General features: G+C 42.5%; 1 protein-coding gene across 1 annotated transcript in view; it reads right to left on the bottom strand.

Moving 5' to 3' along the window:
• Window positions 1–20,366, bottom strand: part of LOC135517965 (astrotactin-2-like) — a 569,522-nt gene that overhangs the window by 412,203 nt on the left and 136,953 nt on the right. Inside the window, exon 4 of the mRNA XM_064942708.1 lies at window positions 10,121–10,270. Within this exon, the coding sequence (XP_064798780.1) occupies window positions 10,121–10,270 (150 nt within the window). The remainder of the gene's footprint in view (window positions 1–10,120; window positions 10,271–20,366) is intronic.

Genomic DNA, 20,366 nt, shown 5'->3' with positions numbered 1-20,366 from the left:
TACTTCTCCTAGTCTCCATGGGTATTTCTCATAGTCTCCATGGGTACTTCTCCTAGTCTACATGGGTACTTCTCCTAGTCTACATGGGTAATTCTCCTAGTCTCCAAGAGTACTTCTCCTTGTCTCCATGGGTACTTCTCCTAGTCTCCAAGAGTACTTCTCCTTGTCTCCATGGGTACTTCTCCTAGTCTCCAAGTGTACTAGTCTCCATGGGTACTTCTCCTAGTCTCCATGGGTACTTCCCCTAGTCTCCAAGGGTACTTCTCCTAGTCTAGTCTCCAAGTGTACTTCTCCTAGTCTCCATGGGTACTTCTCCTAGTCTCCATGGGTACTTCTCCTAGTCTCCATGGGTACTTCTCCTAGTCTCCAAGGGTACTTCTCCTAGTCTCCAAGTTTACTAGTCTCCGTGGGTTCTTCTCCTAGTCTCCATGGGTACTTCTCCTAGTCTCCAACAGTACTTCTCCTAGTCTCCATGGGTACTTCTCCTAGTCTCCATGGGTACTTCTCCTAGTCTCCAAGGGTACTTCTCCTAGTCTCCAAGGGTACTTATCCTAGTCTACATGGGTACTTCTCCTAGTCTACATGGGTACTTCTCCTAGTCTCCATGGGTACTTCTCCTTGTCTCCAAGTGTACTAGTATCCATGGGTACTTCTCCTAGTCTCCATGGGTACTTCTCCTAGTCTCCAAGGGTAATTCTCCTAGTCTACATGGGTACTTCTCCTAGTCTCCATGGGTACTTATCCTAGTCTCCAAGTGTACTAGTCTCCATGGGTACTTCTCCTAGTCTCCAAGGGTACTTCTCCTAGTCTATATGGGTACTTCTCCTAGTCTACCTGGGTACTTCTCCAAGTCTCCAAGGGTACTTCTCCTAGTCTCCAAGGTTACTTCTCCTAGTCTCCAAGGATACTTATCCTAGTCTCCAAGTGTACTAGTCTCCATGGGTACTTCTCCTAGTCCACATTGGTACTTCTCCAAGTCTCCAAGGGTACTTCTCCTAGTCTCCAAGGTTACTTCTCCTAGTCTCCAAGGATACTTATTCTAGTCTCCAAGTGTACTAGTCTACATGGGTATTTCTCCTAGTCTACATGGGTACTTATCCTAGTCTACATGGGTACCTCTCCTAGTCTCCAAGGGTACTTCTCCTAGTCTCCAAGGGTACTTCTCCTAGTCTACATAGGTATTTCCCCTAGTCTACATGGGTATTTCCCCTAGTCTACATGGGTACTTCTCCAAGTCTCCAAGGGTATTTCTCCTAGTCTCCAAGGTTACTTCTCCTAGTCTCCAAGGATACTTATCCTAGTCTCCAAGTGTACTAGTCTCCATGGGTACTTCTCCTAGTCCACATTGGTACTTCTCCAAGTCTCCAAGGGTACTTCTCCTAGTCTCCAAGGTTACTTCTCCTAGTCTCCAAGGATACTTATCCTAGTCTCCAAGTGTACTAGTCTACATGGGTACTTCTCCTAGTCTACATGGGTACTTATCCTAGTCTACATGGGTACCTCTCCTAGTCTCCAAGGGTACTTCTCCTAGTCTCCAAGGGTACTTCTCCTAGTCTACATAGGTATTTCCCCTAGTCTACATGGGTATTTCCCCTAGTCTACATGGGTACTTCTAGTCTTCATGGGTACTTCTAGTCTTCATGTGTACTTCTAGTCTACATGTGTACTTCTAGTCTTCATGTGTACTTCTAGTCTACATGTGTACTTCTAGTCTACATGGGTACTTCTAGTCTACATGGGTATTTCCCCTAGTCTACATGGGTATTTCCCCTAGTCTACATGGGTACTTCTAGTCTACATGGGTATTTCCCCTAGTCTACATGGGTATTTTCCCTAGTCTACATGGGTACTTCTAGTCTACATGTGTACTTCTAGTCTTCATGTGTACTTCTAGTCTACATAGGTACTTCTAGTCTACATGGGTACTTCTAGTTTACATTGGTACTTCTAGTATACATGTGTACTTCTAGTTTACATTTGTACTTCTAGTCTCCATAGGTACTTCTAGTCTACATGTGTACTTCTAGTCTACATTGGTACTTCTAGTTTTACATTGGTACTTCTAGTTTACATGGGTACTTCTAGTTTACATGGGTACTTCTAGTTTACATTGGTACTTCTAGTTTACATGGGTACTTCTAGTTTACATGGGCACTTCTAGTTTACATGGGTACTTCTAGTTTACATGGGCACTTCTAGTCTACATAGGTACTTCTAGTTGACATGTGTACTTCTAGTCTACATGGGTACTTCTAGTCTACATGGGTACTTCTAGTCTACATAGGTACTTCTAGTTTACATGGGCACTTCTAGTCTACATGGGTACTTCTAGTCTACATGGGTACTTCTAGTCTACATGGGTACTTCTAGTCTACATGGGTACTTCTAGTCTACATGGGTACTTCTAGTTTACATGGGTACTTCTAGTCTACATGGGTACTTCTAGTCTACATAGGTACTTCTAGTCTACATGGGTACTTCTAGTCTACATGGGTAATTCTAGTCTACATGGGTACTTCTAGTCTACATAGGTACTTCTAGTTTACATAGGTACTTCTAGTCTACATGGGTACTTCTAGTCTACATGGGTACTTCTAGTCTACATGGGTACTTCTAGTCTACATAGGTACTTCTAGTCTACATGGGTACTTATAGTCTACATAGGTACTTCTAGTTTACATTGGTACTTCTAGTCTACATGGGTACTTCTAGTCTACATGGGTACTTCTAGTCTACATAGGTACTTCTAGTTTACATTGGTACTTCTAGTCTACATGGGTACTTCTAGTCTACATAGGTACTTCTAGTCTACATGGGTTCTTCTAGTCTACATAGGTACTTCTAGTTTACATTGGTACTTCTAGTCTACATGGGTACTTCTAGTCTACATTGGTACTTCTAGTCTACATTGGTACTTCTAGTCTACATGGGTACTTCTAGTCTACATGGGTACTTCTAGTCTACATTGGTACTTCTAGTCTACATTGGTACTTCTAGTCTACATGGGTACTTCTAGTCTACATGGGTACTTCTAGTCTACATAGGTACTTCCAGAGTAAAGTTGGCAGATAAACAGTTCTTATGCTTTCTAGTCTGGTAGGACTGATCTGAAGAATATTGTATTGTTGATTCCTAAGAAGTGTTATGCTTGATCTTAACATGTCATTGTGATAACAGTGACCCAAGTGATTTAGATGTGATAACTCATTCTCAAATCCTGTTGAATTGAAAATGGCATGACGTTGATTGGGGTGTTCAATAACAGTTCATATAGGCCTACAAAAAGCAGTGAATATAATGTATCTAATCAATGCAGTATTATATAGGGCGTTCATCCATAAAATTCTTATTTCATTCAATGGTTATAAAACATATATGAATTCAATAGAGAATTGCATCAAAATAACAATAGGCCAAACTCTGTCTCCATATATGGTTCACAAGTATTTAGTCAGAGAATGTAGCATGATTTGAGTGAATAGAATATCATTATGGCCATGTTCAATAGAACTTCTCCACTGCTCCGCAGGCAGAACGGCAATAAATTCCACCGTCAACCGACAAGTTAGCTAGTGGCTGCAGGTTCCTGTGTGATAACATTTTTTTTTTATGAAATCCATGGAATACCAAACAAAATTGGTCTATATATTTTTTAATTTACAAAGCTAACAGACTGAATTTCAATATCTAGCCTCCCCGAAGACAATCTGTTCCTGTTTTCATGGTATTTTCAGTCTTTCCCTTTAAATCGACAGTGAAACAGCCCCTCTCAACGTCGATTGACAAGGTTAGAGGAATAGAAAGCCACAGATCTGGTGATGAAAATGACGAGGTTATCAAGTTGATTTTGATTGGTCCAAACCGCGGAAACACCTCCAAATGTTACCACCTCCCAACACTGAAAAATAGAAGAGTTACAACCAAGAGCTGGGCAGTTTAAACTACAGTAGCAATGGACACAACAAACTAATGTTCTTATTTAATCAACACTGTTAAGTACATGCTAGCAGATACCCATAGACTTCCAGTCATTGTGCGAACGCTAATTAGCATTGGCTCGGGAAACTACCTCTATCTTCCTTCATACTGGACACATAGACATAAAAATAGTATTCACAAGTTTATCTGACTCTGGGGAGGAATATAAAGGTTCTCATTGACAAAATTACAAAGTATCCCTTTAAGGTTATAATATTGTAGAGAACAATCTAATGATTAGTTAAATGTGGTTCATAGTAACATAGGGCAAAGAAAACTACGTTTAGACATTCATTTAGTAGGGCCCTCTTGAATTTGCCCCGTATTTCCCTACATTCTAGAGTGAACACCCTACATTACAGCTAAATGAATGTGTGTGGGCAACAGCACTGTATTATATTCCACAATGCTTCATTCTAACTGGCTGTTGGGTGCAGTCTGGTCTTGGCAGGCATTATCGTGGGCTGATTAGGTGGAATGAAGTCCAAGCGCGGTGAGAGAGTATCAGGTGCGTCAGTTGCCCACGCTGTAGGGCCCCAGGCAGCCAAGTGCATATCAGGAAGCAACAACACTGCAGTGGCTCCACTGATCCCTGATCAACCCTAGAGGCCCCAGGCGGGTGCCCCTCTCTCCTCATTCACACTGCACTGATCTCAGAGAATTTACTTTCGGTCCAAGGTGTATATCCATGTGTATGTGTGAATCAAGTCTTTGTTTCTGTCACTAGTTTCTCTGTATTTGTCTCCGTATCTATCGTTGTCGGTCTCTGCCCTCTATCAGACCCTTTCTGTTTCTGTCTGCCTGTGGCTCACCTATATCTCGTTTTGAAACTGGCAAACAGGTGGCAGCACAGTACAGTATAACAATTAAACAGATTCAATAATCTCAGAGTTTTCGGGATCCTGAAGTCTTTCAAAACAAGACTTTTCTAAAAATTGATGTGCCACAAAGATATTGCTGAGGGCATCACAATAAAAGCACACTGACACATTTTACAGCCTGAATCCATGTCCGCATTATTGCTGTGACATGGGCCAGGGTAAAACATTGGAACAGGTGGAGGTTTAATGGTCAGTCTGGTTGCAGCACTCCCACCAACGTGGTCTTCTTCCCTACCCTCATCTCACCTGGACGTTTCTTCCATTTTGATTAATGGATCGTTTAGGCTAACGACCATATAAATGGCACACGCAGCACTCCGGGTGTAATCGGTAAATGGTGGGAACAGGGAGAGAGCACTTTGGTAAATGCGATCCCAAAAGGTATGACTGATGACTGGCCGCCATGGGGGCGCAAATCCAGAGCCCTTAGCACGATGGCACCTTGGGCTATTAACACCTGCCACATGGGGTTTCATTCCTCCATCTTGGGTCATTATTGCATCTCCCCTATGGCCCCCATACACCCTGTGCAACTCACAGTGAGGCTGGGGACACCTTGGATTCTTAGGGCCCGTCTAAAATGGATGTTTCACTCCTAACACCCGTAAGTGTCAAATGAATCCTATTCCTGTTAGCTCATCAACACCTCCATTGAAGATCCAGCGAGACAGAGGATATGGTACGGGAATAACTGCTGTAGGGCTATGCAGTCAGGCAGACATACAGTACAAGAGACATGACATATGATGAGTAGAAATCCTGTTAGTCTGGTCTAGAGAACAAGTCAGTGTCAGAGTGTGGTAATTACATTGATGGCTAGGAACACATTCCTCGACTTCCAGTGAAGTATGAGTCCATTGATTTAATAGTCTGGACAGGAGTATGCACACACACATGCACATACACACACTGTTGTGTCTGGCGGTAGATCAGCGGGCTGGCCCGTCATAGAGAACCTACGGCTTCGGGCCCAGAGCTGTAATCACTGTGTATTGTCTAGAGGGAAGATTGAAGGGTGCTGAAAGTGCAGCCAAGCACAGAATGGATTCACCAGCCATCAACACTCCCCGAATCAAACACACTCTAGCATTTATTTATTTATCTCTCTCTCACTCTCTCAAGTAACAGGCTTTGCAAATTCAGCCAACTGCACTCTGTCTCCTTACACTCTCTATAACGGGTGAAGAGACACAAACACAGAACACTTTTATGTGTAACTTCCAAGCATCAATTAATATCAGATAAGAGGGATAAGAACCACAAGGTCAGGTTATCATAGTGGGCCAAAGATGAGTTCTAACACATCAAACACTTGCAGAGCTTATAAGAAACACATCAAACAGTATTAGCTTCAGAGAGGGAAACACGGTGCACGAAGGTGTATGCAAATCGGAAAAGATTACAGAAACTCAATGAGACTAAACGCAACTTCGAAGAGACTTCAAAGAGTGTCTCTAAATTGTGGCTTGGGCAGAATGTTAATTAGCCCAGTCTTGGAGCACTCAAACACTGCACGGTGAAAGAAAGACAAGAAACAATGAAATAGAATCAGAAAATATGAACTTGAAGACAGATATTTGTGACTCTGTGTGTTCATGTCCATATGCGTGCGTGCATGTGTGTATGTTTGACAAGTAGATCATGTTTTAAATTGCTTTGGAAATGTAAGCCTATATTTCCCATGCCAATGAAGCCCCTTTGAATATAATTGAATTAATAAAATAGAAAAGGAGAGAGAGAAGTGGAGAAAGCGCTTCTTAACTTCAGCACCAAGGTCAGCTCTCCTTTGACGGTGGAGTCTTATTAGTCTTTCACTAAACCAAACAACACTTCAACTGGCCCTTTGCTCTGGAGAAACTTTACCAATATAACTACACTGAACAAAAATATAAACACAACATATAAAGTGTTGGTCCCATGTTTCATGAGCTGAAAAGAAAAATCTGACATTTTTCTATATGCCAAAAATGCTTATTTCTCTTAAATGTTGTGCATAAATGTGTTCAGCATTTCTGCTTTGCCAAGATAATCCACCAGGTGTGGCATATCAAGAAGCTGATAAAACAGCATCATTACACAGGTGCACCTTGTGCGGGGGGGAAATAAAAGGACACTTTAAAATGTGCAGTTTTGTCACACAACACAATACCACAGATGTCTCAAGTTGAGGGAGCGTGCAATTGGCATTCTGTCTGAAGGAATGTCCACCAGAGCTGTTGTCAGAGAACTGAATGTTAATTTCTCTACCATATCCAACGTCGTTTTATCAGAATTTGTCAGTACGTCTAACCGGCCTCACAACCGCAGACCATGTGTAACCACGCCTGCCCATGAACTCCACATCCTGCTTCTTCGCCGGTGGGATTGTCTGAGTGGGGGTGGGGTGTGGGTGCTGAGGAGTATTTCTGTCTGTAATAAAGCCCTTCTGTGGGGAAGAATTCACACTGATTGGCTGGGCCTGGCTCCCCAGTGGGTGGGCCTGCCTGTCAAGTGAGTGGGCCTATACCCTCCCAGGCCAACCCATGGCTGCACCCCTGCCCAGTCATGTAAAATCAATAGATTAGAGCCTCATTTATTTATTTAAATTGACTGATTTCTTTATATAAACTATAACTCCGTCAAATCTGTGAAATTGTTGCGTTTATATTTTTATTCAGTATAGTTCTCACTCACACTGGACTCAGTCCTTGGTGCTGAAGTGGGGTCTCTCTCTCTCGCCCTCTTTCCATCTCTCTCTCTCCCCTCTATCCCTTCATTGGCATTTGCATTCCAGGCGTAGTGATGATGACCTTACTGGGCTAATTCTGAATATTCGAGGGGCATCAAGATACAGACATACCTCACTCTTACTCTGTATTCTTTCTCAAAAACAAGCTGACATGTAAATAAGAACAGAACAATACTATGTGAAGGAAAGGATCCCACAACTAGAACTGTTTCTCTTCAGTTCTCCCAACAATCTAAATGTAAGGAATGTATTTAGTGTCACTCGTTAGGAAGACTCTTAATAAAGTGCACAGATGGTGTCCTGTCCCCCTTGCCTGTATGGTGTTACTGAGACACCCCCACGCAGTATGGACTCGGTGCCACTGTGCCAAAGGGCCTGTCTCCGCCATGGCCCCTCATTACAATGCAAAAGTCATCAGCAGCAACAATGACGGGGAAAAGGAGAGAAAACCTCACAGCTGCTCTCACGCTTAATCTACTTAAAAACTGGCATCAATGTAAAACATGCAAATGTACAGTGGGGCTCGGGGAGATGGGGAGAGACGGCAGAAAAGGGAACTAATTCACGGCATAAAACGCTGTCAAGCCAGCCGAAATGAAATAGAAAAGTACTTCCCAGCCTCCCTCTCGCCTCGCACATTCCCAGTTCCCGCCTTCTCCATCGGACGTATAATTTGACTGCAAATTCATTTCCTCACGAGGCCTAATCTCCAGGCCTAGCCGCTGAACTCCCCTTTCCCTCTCTCGGCTAATTGAGTTTCCCTTCCGTAAAAGCACTAGTCCCATTAGCATGTTTGTTATCCTGGACTGGCTTCCTCTTTGTGCTGCAAAACACACTTTCAGCTGTAATTAAAGGTCTTGAAAAAAGTTTATTTCCTCTCTGAGTCACAGAGAGGAAATCTCCTGCGAGTGACTTGCACTGAGACTCTCTAGGATTTGAAAATTTGAGAGCTGGATCCAATGAAAGGATTTGATTCCACAGAGCCGACATTTGCTAACAAAGCAAAGCTAATTCCTGGGCTATTCGCTCAGGGTCTCTTAATGACAAAATTACTTCTAACTTGTGACTTAAAGCTGTGAAGGAAAACAAAATCTATTTTTTTCAACACAAAGACAGACTTCCTCTTAGCTATATTGGTTATAGCAACCCCATAGCCAATGTTTAGGGCCTGCCTTACAGTATCTCACAACTAGGCTCTGTGTCATACATTACATTAAAGTACACCACTTAGCATATACACTCAGTAGCCGGTTTATTAGGTACACCCCGTTCATGAAAATGGTTCGCTCTTACAGACAGTAGGCCATGGCCGTGGCTTGCTATATAAATCAGGCAGACAGGCATCGAGGCATTCAGTTACTGTTCAATTGAACGTTAGAATGGGAAAAACTAGTGACCGAAGCAACTCTGAGCATGGTATGACTGTCGGTGCCAGGTGCACTGGTTCCATTATCTCAGAAACGGCTGGCCTCCTGGGTTTTTCATGCACAACAGTGTCTAGGATTTACTGAGAATGGTGCAACAAACAAAAAACATCCAGTCAGCTGCAGGGAGAATAGCAAGAATCAAGCAAGATAACAGGTTGCCCACAAACAGGCAAATAACGGTGCAGTACAACATTGGTGTGCAGAACGATATCGCACAGCGCACAACTCGTTGATCCTTGTCACAGATGGGCTACTGCAACAGATGACCACACCAGGTTCAAATCCTATCAGCTAAAAACAAGAAGAATCTACTCCAGTGGGCACGCGATCACCAACACTGGACAATTGAGAAGTGGAATGGTGTAATGGTGTGGCGAATGGTTTTCTGGCACACTTTAGGTCCCTTGATACCAATTGAGCAACGTTTCCATGCCCCGTAGAATTCAGGCTATTCTGGGGGCATAGCAGGGTCTGACCCAGTACTAGATGGTTGTGCCTAATAAACTGGCCACGGAGTGTAGAGAAGGTGGTGTGAGGGTGATAGGGTATGTAGTCAAGAGCATAAGGCTAGCTGTCCAAGGTTAATGTCTCTGACATTTCCACAGTGGCCAGTTAGTCTCTTCCAGTAGGGTGTCATGTCAATGGCATGGATGGGTCTTCCACGGTCATATGTTGAGGATCCTTTGGCTTGTCAGGGTTAATGTCACATGCATGACTTCAGACCTTCTCAGGAACATAAATTCAGATCTTGGCTGTTGCTGTGCACTCAAACCTGTTTTAATCATACATGACCGTAAACTACCCATCCATGATTAAAAGAAGGTTTGACTGCACAGCAATGGCCAAGATCTGAATTTATGTTCCTGAGAAGGTCTGAAGTCATGCATGTGACATTAACCCTGACAAGCCAAAGGATCCTCAACATGTGCTTGAACTGTATATGTAGCCAATTATGCTGCTCTTGCATTTGAACAGAATAGTGACTCATTAACTGTTGTCCCACTGAATACATACTGGATGTCAAACTTTACAGATATATGCTCTCTGTGCATTGATAAAAGGTGTCCATACTGAATAGAACAGTGACTAATTAGCTGTTGTCTTACCTCTGGTGTGGCTTGGGCCTCTCTTGCGTCCTGTGGAGGAGCTGTGTGTGACGTGTTGAAAGTGGGCGATCTCCATGGTCGTGTTAGGACGGAAACTCTCCTTAAACCGCTGCATCAATGCCTCGACCGTCTCCTGCTTGGGGTCAAGGGCTGGAGGGGGACAAAGCAATGAGATGTGAGATGTGTTAAAAGTTTTCACATTTCAAAAGGGTGGATACAAAGCGTGAGAAACAGATGTTGTAGATGCAAACAGGGAAGATAAAAGCAAACAAACACATTTGAATGAGAGCAGGTCAATGAAAACACTTTGTTCAGTAGTTTCCTCAACTTTCTTTTGTTTACTGGCTATGACTGAGGGCTTTAACGTGCAAAATATTTGGAATTCAATGCTATACATTTCGGCAGTTACAATGTAAATTTCAAAGCCTAGTCACAGCAGATCAATTGGGCCTTATTCAATGGGCTTCCCCTCGCCGCTCTGTCGAACACTTCAGTCATCCTAGTTCAACCTCTGAAAAAATAACCATCTTTGAATGTTGTCAAGTTTGGCATGAAGAAGCAGTTGTGTAATTCACGGCTGAAAAAGAAAATACCTCAGAAGATTTGCCTTTTTTCAAAGTGTGTATCACCGCTGAATCAGGCTGCTGTAAGAGGCAAAGCACAAAGGACTACAGATGAGAAAAGTTGGACAAGCATCTTTCCAGTTAATCTTTCAAAATAGAGCACTCCAGTTTACAATGGGTAATGGCATGGTTTGCATAGCCCCCCTTTGAAAATCAATATGAGATGGAGCAAGTGTGGATTGCAGTGTGGCCCAGGCACATTTCGACTTTTCTTCTACTAGGCAGAAAATCCCCAAACCCCGGGGGACTTGTATGACCCATCTAAACATGTTCTGCCCCATTTGTGCCACAGAGACAAAAAATGAGAGAGAATACTATTTCCATTGTTTTCTCGGGACCCAAAAAAAATCATAAAACGATCACTAAAAAAACACAGAAGGAAGCGACTATTTATCTAGCGCCTCAATTACCAAGCGGTGTGCTGTTCCCTGATGGTTCACAATGCATCAAGAGTTCAATTAAAGTGAGATATGTAGACCTGAGAGTCTCTCGGAGGAACGATGATACGTCTGGACAAGGGCTATTTACTCCAGTGCAGTGTGTGCAGGAGCGGAGCAGCCCAAAGTAAGCGACAGAGAGGGAGATCGGAGATGGATGTGGCCCGGCTCACAGCGGTATAGCCCACTCCACAGACAGGGTCATTTCTCAACCTCCCCCACTCTGTCAGTCTGTCTCTCAGGTGTGCTCACATCATGAATTATTATCATACATCACTTTGCCCGGGACGCTCAGGGAATGCCAATGAGACTATAAAATGGAGTGCTAAAATAAAAAGTTGTAGAATAAAAGTCAAATAACGTGAGAATTTGAAGTTATGATGAAGTTGGATATTATGTTTCCTTACTTTTAGTACAATGGAAACACTTTTACATTCATGTGTATGGTTCAGTTAGTTTGTATAAGGTGACATTGTAATTTGCTTCCTCATGAACCGTCTTATTGGTTTCGAAGTGTCTTATTGGTTTGAAAGTATTTTTTTAAGTAATATGGACTTGTATTATATAATATGAACCAGGATACCATTGTCCTTTAAAAGTACTTTTAAAACACATTTTACAGTTTCATTGCATGAAAATGATTTAATATGTGCGTTATGATATTAATTAAAAACAAATCATATCTTGCTTTGCTCTATGTTTTCCAGTTAGATGTGCTAAAACATCATCAGAATGTGATCATGACTTTAATACAATACATTTTCTCATAACACTAAAACTGCCTGGCTTTTCAGCCTATAAGTAGCCACTAGAGAATGTTGCCGGGCGCCTCCTTCAGCATACACATCAGATGCATATCAACCCACAAGGTGTGCAAACATAAGCACCAAGGCTTGATAAATATTGCATAAACAATGGTAAAGGATGAATTGCATGAATAAATATTTGTGGAGCTTTATCAGTTTCAAAATCTAAAATCTAATAGTGTTTTCTTTAGGTAGAAAGGGTGTTTTGTATAATTTTGTATAATTCTACAAAGTTGCCGAGAAAAACATAATCCTATTTTCGTTTCCCTTACAATAAAAAATGACAGTGTAATCCATTTGATCAACTTTATTTGTAGATTTGATTAGTGTTAGTAATCAAAACAGTTACAGCTTCTGAAAAGCAGAAATGAAAAGTGTAATAATAATATAACCAGTCAGGTGAAATGATTTGCCGTATTCCTAAACAAAAGCGCCAGCGCATCAACAATTGTAACGGATCAATTGCATGAAGAAATAATTGTAGAAATATATCCATGGCAAGAAATAAAAACAGTAATTTGTTGATTGTATCTGTCTCTGTATTGTGCCCTTATGCATGAATTAATCACGTCTTCTCTGTATGCTTTGGGTCCACAGTCAGCACACAGCTTCGGGGCTTTGCATGAGCAACCCACACAAACAAATCGGTTCCACTGTACAGTTTTCTTTGGCCTTGTTCGGTGTGCACCTGCTGACTTGACATTGTGTCGTCGTTTTCCTGAGTTGAAGCTGTGGTGCATGGGGAAGAGGGAGAGTAGGAGGTGCTTCTGCCCTGGATACCTAAATGACTCCAAATCCATACTCTTTGTGCCGTATGCCCCACGGACATACAAGAGTGCAATAAATGCTTTGAGTTCATCCATAGACATGTCCCACGTACTGTTTCTTTTTTCTGTGTGGATGAGCGACAGTACAATCTCTGATGTGCTACAACATCTGCATGTCACATAAACAAAGAGAACTATAGAGTGTGCTGGCAATTTGTCTCTTTGCGTTAGCTGTAGAAGCTGCTCTCTCATTACACTATTGTCCTAAATACAATCATCCTCCTTACCCTCATCATTCAGATCATTGAAATTCAATCCCCCCCTTCATCCACCTCCTCATCATTCAATTCATTCAAACTAAATTGTGAAGTCTCATGCACAATTATCTGTTTCTATCTGGTTCCTTTCGCCCATTCACCCATTGACGACATTCATTCAGTGAGGAGAGAGATGCATTAGCGCCTGGGTACCAATGCACTTCGGCTCATATAAAATCAAATATTATTTGTCACGCGCCAAATACAACAGGTGTAGACCTTACAGTGAAACACTTACTTACAAGCCCAACTTCTTCGGGGTCGGTGTCCCGTCCACGGGACGGTTGAGCTAACATAGGGTAACGCGATTAGCATGAGGTTGTAAGTAACAAGACAATTTCCCAGGACATAGACATATCTGGTATTGGCAGAAAGCTTAAATTCTTGTTAATCTAACTGCACTGTCCAATTTACAGTAGCTATTACAATTAACCTCTTACATCTATGGGGGCGCTATTTCATTTTTGGATGAAAAACGTTCCCGTTTTAAACAAGATATTTTGTCACAAAAAGATGCTCGACTATGCATATAATTGATACCATTCGAAAGAAAACACTCTGACGTGTCCAGAAATACCAAGATATTCTCTGTGCGTGCCCTAGAACGTGAGCTTCAGGCAAAACCAAGATGAGATGGCATCCAGGAAATGACAAGGATTTTTGAGGCTCTGTTTTCCATTGTCTCCTTATATGGCTGTGAATGCGAGAGGAGTGAGTCAACCCTTTCTGTCGTTTCCCCAAGGTGTCTGCAGCATTGTGACGTATTTGTGGGCAGATCATTGGAAGATTGACCATAAGAGACCACATTTACCAGGTGTCCGCCCGGTGTCCTGCGCCGAAATTGGTGCGCAAAAGTCACCTGCCAGTATTTTTCCATGCGATACAGAGAGGAAAGCAAGCTTCCACGAACTGCATATCAATTAAGAGATATGTGAAAAAACACCTTGAGGATTGATTCCAAACAACGTTTGCCATGTTTCGGTCGATATTATGTAGTTAATCCGGAAAAAGTTTTACGTTGTAGGTGACTGAATTTTCGGTTCGTTTCGGTAGCCAGACGCAATGTAGAAAACGGAACGATTTCTCCTACACACAGACGCTTTCAGGAAAAACTGCGCATTTGGTATGTAACTGAGAGTCTCCTCATTGAAAACATCAGAAGCTTTGGTTATCTGGTTTTTGTGAAAATGTTGCGTGCTAAATGCTACTCAAAATGCTATGCTAGCTTTGCATACTCTTACACAAATTAGTCAATTTCTATGGTTCAAAAGCATATTTTGAAAATCTGAGATGACAGTGTTGTTAAGAAAAGGCTAAGCTTGAGAGCAGACGCATTATTTTCATTTTATTTGCGATTTTCAGAAATCGTTAACGTTGCGTTATGCTAATGAGCCTGAGGCTTTAGTCACGATCCCGGATCCGGGATGGGGAGTTTCAAGAAGTTAAAGAAAACCATGCTATAATTTGAGAAGATTACACAGTTTTAAACATGAAAAGTTATTAATTAGGCGCATTTGGGCAGTCTTGATACAACATTTTGAACAGAAATACAATGTTTCATTGGATCAGTCTAAAACTTTGCACATACACTGCTGCCATCCAGTGGCCAAAATCTAAATTGCAACTGGGCTGGAATAATACATTATGGCCTTTCTCTTGCATTTCAAAGAGGATGATACAAAAAAATACACAAAATATTTTTTTTTTCTTTATATTATCTTTTACCATATCTATTGTGTTAAATTATCCTACATTGCATTCACATTTCCACAGCCTTCAAAGTGTTTGGTTATGTCATTTTAGGCAAAAATTGAAAAAAGGGGCGGATCCCTATTAACCAAAAAGGCAGTTTTAAGAAAATCCCCAAAAAAGTAAGAGATAAGAATAACAAATAATTAATAATTAAAGAGCAGCAGTAAATAACAATAGCGGGGATATATACAGGGGGTCAATGTGTCAATGTGCGGGGGACACCAGTGTACATGTAGGTAAGTGGCTATGCATAGATAATAACAGAGAGTAGCAGCAGCGTGGGGGGCAATGCAAATAGTCTGGGTAGCCATTTGATTTGGTGTTCAGGAGTCTTATTGCTTGGGGGTAGAAGCTGTTTAGAAGACTCTTGGACCTAGACTTGGTGCTCCAGTACCACTTGCCGTGCGGTAGCAGAGAGAACAGTCTATGATAAGGGTGGCTGGAGTATTTGACAATTTTGGGGTTTTCCTCTGACACCACCTGGTATAAAGGTCCTGGATGGCGGGAAGCTTGGCCGCAGTAATGTTCTGGGCCATACGCACTACCCTCTGTAGTGCCTTGCAGTCGGAGGCCGAGCAGTTGCCATACCAGGCAGTGATGGAACCCGTCAGGATGCTCTTGATGGTGCAGCTGTAAAACCTTTTGAGGATCTGAGGACCCATGCCACATCTTTTCAGTCTCCTGAGGGAGAATAGACTTTTGTTGTGGCCTCTTCATGACTATCTTGGTGTGCTTGGACCATGTTAGTTTGTTGGTGATGTGGACGCCAAGGAACTTGAAGCTCTCAACCTGTTCCACTACAGCCCCGTCGATGAGAATGGCGGCATGCTCGGTCCTCCTTTTCCTGTAGTCCACAATCATCTCCTTTGTCTTGATCACATTGAGGGAGAGGTTGTTGTCCTTGCGCCACACAATCATGTCTCTGACCTTCTCCATATAGGCTGTCTCATCGTTGTCGGTAATTGCGTCAGCAAACTTCATGATGGTGTTGGAATCGTGCCTGGCCGTGCAGTCATGAGTGAACAGGGAGTACAGGAGGGGACTGAGCACCCACCCCTGAGGGGCCCCCGTGTTGAGGATCAGCGGGGCGGATGTGTTGTTACCTACACCAACCACCTGGGAGGCAGCCCATCAGGAAGTCCAGAATCCAGTTGCCGACGGAGGTGTTTAGTCCCAGGGTTCTTAGCTTAGTGATGAGCTTTGAGGGCACTATGGTGTTGAATGCTGAGCTGTAGTCAATGAATAGCATTCTCACATAGGTGTTCCTTTTGGCTACAGATGTGAGTGCTACCTACAGGTTGTTAGTCATTTATGCAGGTTACCTTAGTGTTCTTGGGCACGGGGACTATGGTGGCCTGCTTGAAACATGTTGGTATTACAGACTCAGACAGGGAGTGGTTGAAAATGTAAGTGAAAACACTTGCCAGTTGGTCAACGCATGCTCGGTGCACACGTCCTGGTAATCCCTCTGGCCCAGCGGTCGTGTGTATGTTGACCTGTTTAAAGGTCTTACTCACATTGGCTGCGGAAAGAGTGATCACACAGTCATCAGGAACAGCTGATGCTCTCATGCATGTTTCACTGTTACTTGCCTCGAAACGAGCATATTAATTATTTAGCTAATCTGGTATACTCATGTCACTGGGCATCTCTCGTCTGTTCTTCCCTTCGTAGTCTGTAATAGTTTGCAAGCCGGTGTAGTAGAATTCAATCTTAGTCCTGTCCTGTATTGACACTTTGCCTGTTTGATGGTTCGTCAGATGGCATAGCGGTATTTCTTATAAGCTTCCGGTTTAGAGTCCCGCTCCTTGAATGCGGCAGCTCTACCCTTTAGCTCAGCGCGAATGTTGCCTGTAATCCATAGCTTTTGGTTGTGGTATGTATGTACAGTCACCGTGAGTCGATGTACTTATTGATAAAGCCAGTGACTGATGTGGTGTACTCCTCAATGCCACCGGAAGAATCCCTGAACCTATTCCAGTCTGCTTGCAAAACAGTCCTGTAGTTTAGATGTGTGTAATATACTTTTTTGATGGTTTTACTGATTATAATGAGCTAATCCTAAGCTATTTGCCAGGTATGTGTGGCGCCACGTTTGTTGACATTATACAATGCATTCTGGGTGTCACGTAAACGTCTGTCTGACCAAATGGTTCACTCATCTTTCGGGTAAATTTACGGAGGTGAATGAAGGGAAGTGAATGATTGCAGACGACACCCACTTCAACATACATACTTCAAACAGACCAAAATCATCTTGTCTCCTGTTATTTACTTTGGTTGATTCGAAAAACAAACATGGCGGTGCGCGCAAACTACCCATCGTAGGATTACTGTAATTTCTAGAAAGTGTTTTTCTCAATTATGTCAATGTTGAACAATGTAGCCCACCTATATTTTAGCCCAAACAACTACCTCTTTCCCTACTGTATTTAATTTATTTATTTATTTTGCTCCTTTGCATCCCATTATTTTTATTTCTACTTTGCACATTCTTCCATTGCAAATCTACCATTCCAGTGTTTTACTTGCTATATTGTATTTACTTTGCCACCATGGCCTTTTTTTGCCTTTACCTCCCTTATCTCACCTCATTTGCTCACATTGTATATAGACTTGTTTATACTGTATTATTGACTGTATGTTTGTTTTGCTCCATGTGTAACTCTGTGTCGTTGTATGTGTCGAACTGCTTTGCTTTATCTTGGCCAGGTCGCAATTGTAAATGAGAACTTGTTCTAAACTTGCCTACCTGGTTAAATAAAGGTGAAATAAAATAAATAAATAAAATAAAAATGTTTCGCTTACCCGTGATGTGATAAATTATAAAAAGTAATTGCTATTAGGTAATTAATATGGTGGTTTCTGTCAGCCGAGAGTTAACTAAATCTGACCGCTTGTGTTATGCCAATATTTCCTCAGTTAGCGGTAGGTCTAATGTAGTTTATATTTTCTGGTTTGGATGATTGTATATGCTGTTGCTAGTTCTGTGAATGTCTGAATATTGCATCCAAAAAGAAACTTGTCACATTCAGGACATAACTTTGTAAGGACTGTGTTCACGCAAAATGATTTTGTGAAAAAACTGTGTGGCCAGCTCATATGCTGACTGTTGCGTTAATCAAAACTGGACTTTCGAAATAAGCGATCTAATCAAACCAATTTGAGCGTATGCTGCAGGGACCACTGTAGAATGATCACACCAGTTTGTTGGTACGTGAGAAAAGGTTCAACAGTGGCCAAACACACAACACAGTAGAGTATGCCCTCTGCCCTTTAAAGAAGGGGTGAAAAACACACTACCCTATGCACCATATTCTTTACTCATGCCCACTTCTTAAACAAGAAGCGATGTAGCCATAAAGCCAACAGCTCACTCTCCTTCACGTCCACTTAAACACATAATGTACGAATTTGGAATGTTGAAACCCCAGCGGGGGGTTCCGTGAGCCTGGGAAGGCTCCATGAGATGGCTCATCTAATGATAGTGAGACGCTGTATACAAAGAGCTCGCCAGCTAGCAAGCATGCTACGCTACGGCAGTAAATGTACTGAGAATTCCCCATTGGGTATTTGATGGTGCGCTAGGCTAATCCACGGGCCTCAGCTCAGCAAACAAAAACACAGGGTGGGCTGAGAGGGCAGCAACCACTTAAGGCCTGACTGAGGAGCGGCTCCCTGCCTGGCTGCATGATAGGAGGTTAACTAGGGCCATGCATATTGCATGGGCCCTGGGCGCTCTCTTTGTTCTATCAGGGAGGCGGAGATACTATCCCAAACAGGCCCAGAGAGGCCCTGTGACGCACTCCATCAAACACACATCACTTGTCTCTTTAGTGTGTTCGACAAATACTGACCTCTCACAGATATACACACACACACACACACACACACACACACACACACACACACACACACACACACACACACACACACACACACACACACACACACACACACACACACACACACACACACACACCCTCTGAATGGCTATTGATTATTGTCTTCTATATGCAATCTTGTCTGTCTCTGTAGAAAGATATCATCCGAAGAGGGAAAGATGCATGGTGTCCATTTATGATGTTGCTTTTTTATCTTTGCCATTATATTACAGCTAGGAATTGTTGAAACCAACAGTCAGTACAGGTTTTTAATCATTCCAAAACACAAAGCTAAGAATAGTTTTCAGCAAAAAACAAAAAGATAATAAAAAAAGTTCAACAATCAGGAATACAAATTCATTTCTCCCTGAAAATGGAGGAATTGAAGAAGCAGCACGGTATGTTAGTGGCACCTGAAATTGAGGAGAACAGGCTCGTTCTAATGACTGGAGCGGAATAAGTGCAATGGTAACAAACATTTCAAACACATGGTTCCATCTGCGCCGTTCCGGCCATTATTATGAGCCATCCTTCCATCAGCAGCCTCCTGTGAGATGCAGGTAAGGGACAGCTCATTGCAGCTAGCAGAATATGGAGGACATAAAAGATTACAGTGCCTGATGTAACAGCTAGCAAAAGCACTAGGCTCTCAGAATAAAATCCCTTTTTCCTTGACTTATTTCCTTTACTTATGATACTTTCCTTAGGACACTGTTGAAGGTACTTCTGGGACTGAGGGTCTTTCTCTCCACTGAAAGCCCAAGTTTGCTTCTCACTTACAGCTCAATACAAGCCAGCATCTTCCTTATCTCCCCTAGTCCCTTATCTGCAGCGACAGTGGGTTAACAGTGTGTTAGAAGCATTGGACACAACCACTAGCGCAGTGCCCTGTCCCATGAGATCTCAGTGGGTTCACACCTCCCAGCACCAGAACATAACCTTATGGAAAGGCACAAACAACAGTTGTGTGTGTGTGTGTGTGTGTGTGTGTGTGTGTGTGTGTGTGTGTGTGTGTGTGTGTGTGTTCGTGTGTGTGAGAGAGAGAGAGAGAGAGAGAGAATGTGAATGCTAGAGCTTGTGTGTGTGTGTGTGTAAGTTAGAGAGTGAGTGAGAATGTGAATGCTAGAGTGTGTTTGATTCGGGGAGTGTTGATGGCTGGTGAGTCCATTCTGTGCTTGGCTGCACTTTCAGCTCCCTTCAATCTTCACTCTAGACAATACACAGTGATTGCAGCTCTGGGCCCGAAGAGTTAGCTTCTCCACTGCCAGACACAACAATGTGTTTGTTTGGGTGTGTGCAAGTATGAGACTTTATGTGTATGTTTGTTGTCGAACCGGCTCAACCGGCTCAAAGCCCATAACAAAAAGGAAGACAACATGGAGATATGGAATAACAAAAAAAGATTTATTAATTGAAGTAACCTATATACAATTAACAATGGTGTGTGTCGTCAGTAATCAGTAGTGTAAGTGAGTGGTTGCGTGTATAGATGTGATAATGAGGAGTGTTGAAAGACGCCAAAACAAACAAACTGGTCACAAAAATGCCACATCCAAAATCAAACAGTGTGTCTGCATGGAGAGAGTCTCCTCAATGAATGGGGAAGAGGTGTATTTATCCCGGGACACACCTGTGCCCAGGTGTGTCCCATTTCGCTGAC

This window comes from Oncorhynchus masou, chromosome 28 (assembly GCF_036934945.1).
Source record: "Oncorhynchus masou masou isolate Uvic2021 chromosome 28, UVic_Omas_1.1, whole genome shotgun sequence".
Taxonomy (NCBI): domain Eukaryota; kingdom Metazoa; phylum Chordata; class Actinopteri; order Salmoniformes; family Salmonidae; genus Oncorhynchus; species Oncorhynchus masou.
Note: the sequence above shows the minus strand (reverse complement) of the source record. Positions and strands in the feature narration are given on the sequence as shown.